Source organism: Hordeum vulgare, chromosome 5H, assembly GCF_904849725.1.
Source record: "Hordeum vulgare subsp. vulgare chromosome 5H, MorexV3_pseudomolecules_assembly, whole genome shotgun sequence".
Taxonomy (NCBI): Eukaryota; Viridiplantae; Streptophyta; class Magnoliopsida; order Poales; family Poaceae; genus Hordeum; species Hordeum vulgare.
The window spans coordinates 125,126,595-125,134,744 of record NC_058522.1 but is presented as its reverse complement, the minus strand read 5'-3'; the positions used below and the strand labels follow the sequence as shown (position 1 = coordinate 125,134,744).

The window sequence follows — 8,150 nt, the reverse complement described above, 5'->3', positions numbered from 1 at the left end:
CTACGGGCACTTTAGATTCCATCTATTATTTTGATGAAAGGAGTACGATTAAGTTATGATGTTTTGAAATAGGCTTTCACCCCGCTTTATAGATAAAATAACCATGCGAGCCCACAGCAAGTACCAACATACCACAAATAAAATTCTGCTGGGGTCACAACACATGACAGCCCAAGGAAATAATGATCTAAAGGAAATAATGATCCATGCAGAAACTAAACTTTGCAAGTAGAAGAAGACTCTTACCAATACAAAAAAAAAAGACCGGGTTTTCTTTTGCAAGATTTTAAAAATCTTTAGGTAATCTTAACCGGCCAAATCCATGCATGCATGTGTGCTCGAGGCCGACCTTGCCCATAGGCGAACGTATCAGGTTCCCTCGAGGTCAACCCAACAAAATATTCCGAGATAGCATATATGCTTTGGGACCTATTGAATAAAAGATGCATATATTATCCAAATTGATCTCGACCCATCCATACCTACTATCTGAATACAAGTGGGCAGGCCACTGCTTTTTGAAGTTTGGTCCCAAAACCGTCTAGCAACCATATGAACACTGCAATTAAATATATTCTAGTCGATGGAAGTCAAAGCTCACTTGCTATTTTTGACATCACATATATAGATTCCTTCTAAATTATACCTTTAAAGATAGTTGGGTCACGTGTTGGCAATCTGGCATGTTCGAAGCACTATAAAACGAAGCTAAGCTCCATGCCACAAAACCATCCCAAGTCTTCTTGCACACAAGCTCACTATAGCAGCTACAAGCTACTCACGAGCTGACCAACACCCTTCCAAGACTCCTTCCGTCATTTTGACTACAAGCTACTCACACAAATCAGACAAAAGAGATGGACCGTGTGATGAAGCTAGCATCTGAGCGTGCCGTGGTGGTGTTCACCCTGAGTCCCTGTTGCATGTGCCACACAGTGGAGCGTCTATTTCGTGACCAGCTTGGGGTCAATGCGCTGGTGCACGAGCTCGACCAGGACCCTAGGGGCAAGGAGATGGAGAGAGCCCTCCTCAAGATGCTCGGCAGGGGGCCGTCCGTGCCGGCCGTCTTCATAGGCGGGAAGCTTGTTGGTGGCACCAACAGGATCATGTCTCTACACCTAGGTGGCGAGCTAGTCCCCATGCTCAAGAATGCGGGAGCTCTCTGGCTATAGAGAGCTACTTCAAGAGACGACCTAACGTACAACTTGTTGGAAATATGCCCTAGAGGCAATAATAATTAGTTATTATTATATTTCTTTGTTCATGATAATCGTTTATTATTCATGCTATAATTGTATTGATTGGAAACACAATACTTGTGTGGATACATAGACAAAATACTGTCCCTAGTAAGCCTCTAGTTGACTAGCTCGTTGATCAAAGATGGTCAAGGTTTCCTGACCATAGGCAAGTGTTGTTGTTTGATAACTGGATCACATCATTGGAAGAATCATGTGATGGACTAGACCCAAACTAAATAGACGTAGCATGTTGATGGTGTCATTTTGTTGCTACTGTTTTCTGCGTGTCAAGTATTTGTTCCTATGACCATGAGATCATATAACTCACTGACACCAGAGGAATGTTTTGTGTGTATCAAACGTCACAACGTAACTGGGTGGCTATAAAGATGCTCTACAGGTATCTCCGAAGGTGTCCGTTGAGTTAGTATGGATCAAGACTGGGATTTGTCACTCCGTGTGACGGAGAGGTATCTCGGGGCCCACTCGGTAATACAACATCACACACAAGCCTTGCAAGCAATGTGACTTAGTGTAAGTTGCGGGATCTTGTATTACGGAACGAGTAAAGAGACTTGCTGGTAAACGAGATTGAAATAGGTATGCGGATACAGACGATCGAATCTCGGGCGAGTAACTTACCGAAGGACAAAGGGAATGACATACGGGATTATATGAATCCTTGGCACTGAGGTCCAAACGATAAGATCTTCGTAGAATATGTAGGATCCAATATGGGCATCCAGGTCCCGCTATTGGATATTGACCGAGGAGTCCCTCGGGTCATGTCTGCATAGTTCTCGAACCCGCAGGGTCTACACACTTAAGGTTCGACGTTGTTTTATGCGTATTTGAGTTATATGGTTGGTTACCGAATTTTGTTCGGAGTCCCGGATGAGATCACGGACGTCACGAGGGTTTCCGGAATGGTCCGGAAACGAAGATTGATATATAGGATGACCTCATTTGATTACCGGAGGGTTTTCGGAGTTACCGGGAATGTACCGGGAATGACGAATGGGTTCCAGATGTTCACATGGGGGGCAGCCCACCCCGAGGAAGCCCATAGGACTTTGGGGTGCCGCACCAGCCCTTAGTGGGCTGGTGGGCAAGCCCAAAGAGGCCCCTGCGCAGGAGATAAGAAAATCAAGGAGAAAAGAAAAAAAGGGGGAAGTGGGAAGGAAGGGAAGGACTCCACCTTCCAATCCTAGTTGGACTAGGATTGGAGGAGGAATCCTCCTCCACCCTTCAGCCGAACCCCTTGGGGCCTCTTGAGCCCCAAGGCAAGGCTCCTCCCCTCCCACCTATATATACGGAGGTTTTAGGGCTGATTTGAGACAACTTTTCCACGGCAGCCCGACCACATACCTCCACGGTTTTTCCTCTAGATCGCGTTTCTTCGGAGCTCGGGCGGAGCCCTGCTGAGATTAGATCACCACCAACCTCCGGAGCGCCATCACACTGCCGGAGAACTCATCTACCTCTCCGTCTCCCTTGCTGGATCAAGAAGGCCGAGATCATCGTCGAGCTGTACGTGTGCTGAACGCGGAGGTGCCGTCTGTTCTGCACTAGATCGGAGCGGATCGTGGGACGGTTCGTGGGACGGTTCGCGTGGCGGATCGAGGGACGTGAGGACGTTCCACTACATCAACCGCATTTATTAATGCTTCTGCTGTGCGATCTACGAGGGTACGTAGATCTGAAATCCCCCTCGTAGATGGACATCTCAATGATAGGTCTATGTGCGCGTAGGAAAATTTTTGTTTCCCATGCGACGTTCCCCAACAGTGGCATCATGAGCTAGGTTCATGCGTAGATGTCTTCTCGAGTAGAACACAAAAGTTTTTGTGGGCGGTGATGTGCGATTTGCTGCCCTCCTTGGTCTTTTCTTGATTCCGCGGTATTGTTGGATCGAAGCGGCTCGGACCGACATTACTCATACGCTAACGAGAGACTGGTTTCATCGCTACGAGTAACTCCGTTGCTCAAAGATGACTGGCGAGTGTCGGTTTCTCCAACTTTAGTTGAATCGGATTTGACCGAGGAGGTCCTTGGATGAGGTTAAATAGCAATTCATATATCTCTGTTGTGGTGTTTGCGTAAGTAAGATGCGATCCTACTAGATACCCATGGTCACCACGTAAAACATGCAACAACAATTAGAGGACGTCTAACTTGTTTTGCAGGGTATGCTTGTGATGTGATATGGCCAACGATGTGATGTGATATATTGGATGTATGAGATGATCATGTTGTAATAGTTAATATCGACTTGCACGTCGATGGTACGGCAACCGGCAGGAGCCATAGGGTTGTCTTTAAACTAAAGTTTGTGCTTGTAGATGAGTTTACTATATTGCTAGGATGTAGCTTTAGTAGTAATAGCATGAGTAGCACGACAACCCCGATGGCGACGCGTTGATGGATATCATGGTGTGGCACCGGTGACAAAGAAGATCGTGTCGGTGCTTTGGTAATGGAGATCAAGAAGCACGTGATGATGGCCATATCATGTCACTTATGAATTGCATGTGATGTTAATCCTTTTATGAACCTTATTTTGCTTAGAACGACGGTAGCATTATGAGGTGATCTCTCACTAAAATTTCAAGACGAAATTGTGTTCTCCCCGACTATGCACCGTTTCTACAGTTCGTCGTTTCAAGACACCACGTGATGATCGGGTGTGATAGACTCAACGTTCACATACAACGGGTGCAAAACAGTTGCACACGCGGAACACTCGGGTTAAGCTTGACGAGCCTAGCATGTGCAGACATGGCCTCGGAACACATGAGACCGAAAGGTCGATCATGAATCATATAGTTGATATGATTAGCATAGGGATGCTTACCACTAAAACTTGTTGGAATTATGCCCTAGAGGCAATAATAAATATAGTTATTATTATAATTCCTGTATCAAGATAATCGTTTATTATCCATGCTATAATTGTATTGAATAAAGACTTGTATACATGTGTGGATACATAGACAAAACACTGTCCCTAGCAAGCCTCTAGTTGGCTAGCCAGTTGATCAAAGATAGTCAGGGTCTTCTGATTATGAACAAGGTGTTGTTGCTTGATAACTGGATCACGTCATTAGGAGAATCACATGATGGGCTAGACCCAAACTAATAGACGTAGCATGTTGATCGTGTCATTTTGTTGCTACTGTTTTCAGCGTGTCAAGTATTTGTTCCTATGACCATGAGATCATATAACTCACTGACACCGGAGGAATGCTTTGTGTGTATCAAACGTCGCAACGTAACTGGGTGACTATAAAGATGCTCTACAGGTATCTCCGAAGGTGTTCATTGAGTTAGTATGGATCGAGACTGGGATTTGTCACTCCGTGTGACGGAGAGGTATCTCGGGGCCCACTCGGTAATACAACATCACACACAAGCCTTGCAAGCAATGTGACTTAGTGTAAGTTGTGTGATCTTGTATTACGGAATGAGTAAAGAGACTTGCCGGTAAACGAGATTGAAATAGGTATGCGGATACTGACGATCGAATCTCGGGCAAGTAACATACCGAAGGACAAAGGGAATGACATACGGGATTATATGAATCCTTGGCACTTAGGTTCAAACGATAAGATCTTCGTAGAATATGTAGGATCCAATATGGGCATCCAGGTCCTGCTATTGGATATTGACCGAGGAGTCTCTCGGTTCATGTCTACATAGTTCTCGAACCCGCGGGGTCTGCACACTTAAGGTTCGACGTTGTTTTATGCGTATTTGAGTTATATGGTTGGTTACCGAATGTTGTTCGGAGTCCCGGATGAGATCACGGACGTCACGAGGGTTTCCGGAATGGTCCGGAAATGAAGATTGATATATAGGATGACCTCATTTGATTACCGGAAGGTTTTCGGAGTTACCGGGAATGTACCGGGAATGACGAATGGGTTCCGGTTGTTCACCGGGGGGGCAACCCACCCCGGGGAAGCCCATAGGCCTTGGGTGTGGCGCACCAGCCCTTAGTGGGCTGGTGGGACACCCCAAGAAGGCCCTCTGCGCCATAGGAAGTAAATCAAAGAGAAAAGAAAAAAAAAGAGGAGGTGGGAAAAGGGGGAAGGACTCCTCCTTCCAAACCTAGTTGGACTCGGTTTGGAAGGGGAGGGTTGCCCCCCTTGGCTCGGCCGAACCCCTTGGGGGTCCTTGGACCCCAAGGCAAGGCCCCCCCTCTTCCCCCTATATATACGGAGGTTTTAGGGCTGATTTGAGACAACTTTTCCACGGCAGCCCGACCACATATCTCCACGGTTTTACCTCTAGATCGCGTTTCTGCGGAGCTCGGGCGGAGCCCTGCTGAGATTAGATCACCACCAACCTCCGGAGCACCGTAACGCTGCCGGAGAACTCATCTACCTCTCCGTCTCTCTTGCTGGATCAAGAAGGCCGAGATCATCGTCGAGCTGTACGTGTGCTGAACGCGGAGGTGCCGTCCGTTCGGCACTAGATCGTGGGACTGATCGCGGGACGGTTCGCGGGGCGGATCGAGGGACGTGAGGACGTTCCACTAGATCAACCGCGTTCACTAACGCTTCTGATGTGTGTTCTACAAGGGTACGTAGATCGAATACCCCCTAGCGTAGATGGACATCACCATGATAGGTCTTCGTCCGCGTAGGAAAATTTTTGTTTCCCATGCGACGTTCCTCAACTCACGTGATGATCAGACTTGAGCTAGTGGAATTGGATCATGAACCACCCAAATGACAAGAGAGATGTACTTTTTGAGTGGGTGTTTAGCAAGTAATTTGATTAATTTAAACTCTATTTATCTTGAACATAGTCTAAGTCCACTTTGAATATATTTGTGTTGTAGATCATCGCTCACGCGATAGTCACCCTGAATTTTAATATGTTCCTAGAGAAAGCTAAGTTGAAAGATGATGGAAGCAACTTTGTAGACTGGGCTCGTAATCTTAAGTTGATCCTACAAGCTGGGAAGAAGGATTATGTCCTTGATGCTGCGTTAGGAGATGAACCACCCGCTACGGCTGACCAAGATGTTAAGAACGCTTGGTTAACACATAAGGAGGACTACTTAGTAGTTCAAACTGCAGTCTTGTATGACTTAGAACCGGGACATCAACGTCGCTTTGAATATCATGGAGCATATGAGATGTTCCAGGAGTTGAAGTTTATCTTTCAGAAGAACGCCCGGATCGAGAGGTATGAGACCTCCGATAAATTCTATGCTTGCAATATGGAGGAGAATTCGTCTGTCAGTGAACATGTGCTCAAAATGTCTGGGTACTCAAACCGTCTAGCTGACCTGGGGATTGAACTCCTGCAAGAGGCTATCACTGATAGAATTCTTCAATCACTGCCGCGAAGCTATAAGGGCTTTGTGTTGAACTACAACATGCAAGGGATGAACAAGTCACCCGGCGAGTTGTTCGCGATGCTGAAAGTCGCAGAGTCAGAACTCCGTAAAGAACATCAAGTGTTCATGGTGAATAAGACCACTAGTTTCAAGAGAAACGGCAAAGGAAAGAAGGGTAATTCAAAGAAGAGCGGCAAACCTGTTGCCAATCCGACGAAGAAACCTAAAGCTGGACCTAAGCCTAAAACGGAGTGCTATTATTGCAAGCGTATGGGTCAGTGGAAGCGCAACTGCCCCAAGTATGTGGCTGATAAGAAGGCGGCCAAAGAAAAATCAGGTATATTTGATATACATGTTATTGATGTGTACTTAACCAGCTCTCGCAGTAGTGCCTGGGTATTCGATACCGGTTCTGTTGCTCATATTTGCAACTCGAAACAGGAACTGCGGAATAGGCGAAGGCTGGCGAAAGATGAAGTGACGATGCGCATGGGATATGGTTCCAAGGTTGATGCAATCGCCGTCGGCACAGTTTCACTTCATTTACCATCAGGATTAGTTATGAACTTGAATAATTGTTATTTAGTGCCTGCGTTGAGCATGAACATTATATCTGGATCTTGTTTATTGCGAGACGGTTACTCGTTTAAGTCAGAGAATAATGGTTGTTCTATTTCTATGAGTAATATCTTTTATGGTCAAGCACCCAATGTGAGAGGATTGTTCATATTGAATCTTGATAGTGATAATACACATATACATAACATTGATACCAAAAGAGTAAGAGTTGACAATGATAGCGCCATGTTTTTGTGGCACTGCCGCTTAGGTCATATTGGTGTAAAGCGCATGAAGAAACTCCATACCGATGGACTTTTGGAGTCACTTGACTTTGATTCACTTGACACGTGCGAACCATGCCTCATGGGCAAGATGACTAAAACTCCGTTCTCCGGAACTATGGAGCATGCAAGTGACTTGTTGGAAATCATACATACCGATGTGTGTGGTCCGATGAGCGTGGAGGCACGCGGCGGATATCGTTATTTTCTCACCTTCACTAACGATTTGAGTAGATGGGGTTATGTCTACTTAGTGAAGCACAAGTATGAAACATTTGAAAAGTTCAAGCAATTTCAGAGTGAAGTTGAAAATCATCGTAACAAGAAGATCAATTTCCTATGGTCTGATCGTGGGGGTGAATACCTGAGTTTCGAGTTTGGTGCTCACTTAAGACAATGTGGAATTGTTTCACAGTTGACACCGCCTGGAACACCACAGCGTAATGGTGTGTTCGAACGTCGTAATCGTACTTTATTAGAGATGGTGCGATCTATGATGTCTCTTACCGATCTACCGTTATCGTTTTGGGGTTATGCATTAGAAACAGCATCATTCACTTTAAATAGGGCACCATCAAAATCCGTTGAGACGACACCATACGAACTGTGTTATGGCAAAAGACCAAAGTTGTCGTTTCTTAAAGTTTGGGGATGTGATGCTTATGTCAAAAAGCTTCAGCCTGAAAAGCTGGAACTCAAAGCGGAAAAGTGCATCTT

General features: G+C 45.7%; 1 protein-coding gene across 1 annotated transcript; it reads left to right on the top strand.

The window, feature by feature from the left end:
* The first annotated feature begins 738 nt into the window (after positions 1-738).
* Positions 739-1,252, top strand: LOC123398308 (putative glutaredoxin-C14). The gene has a single exon (XM_045092786.1). It carries the CDS (start codon positions 858-860, stop codon positions 1,170-1,172), a length of 315 nt encoding a protein of 104 aa, XP_044948721.1. The 5' UTR covers positions 739-857; the 3' UTR covers positions 1,173-1,252.
* The last annotated feature ends 6,898 nt before the right edge of the window (positions 1,253-8,150 follow it).

Coding starts and splice junctions, on each gene's coding strand:
- LOC123398308 (XM_045092786.1), top strand. CDS start 858: ATGGACCGTGTGATGAAGCTAGCATCTGAGCGTGCCGTGGTGGTGTTC.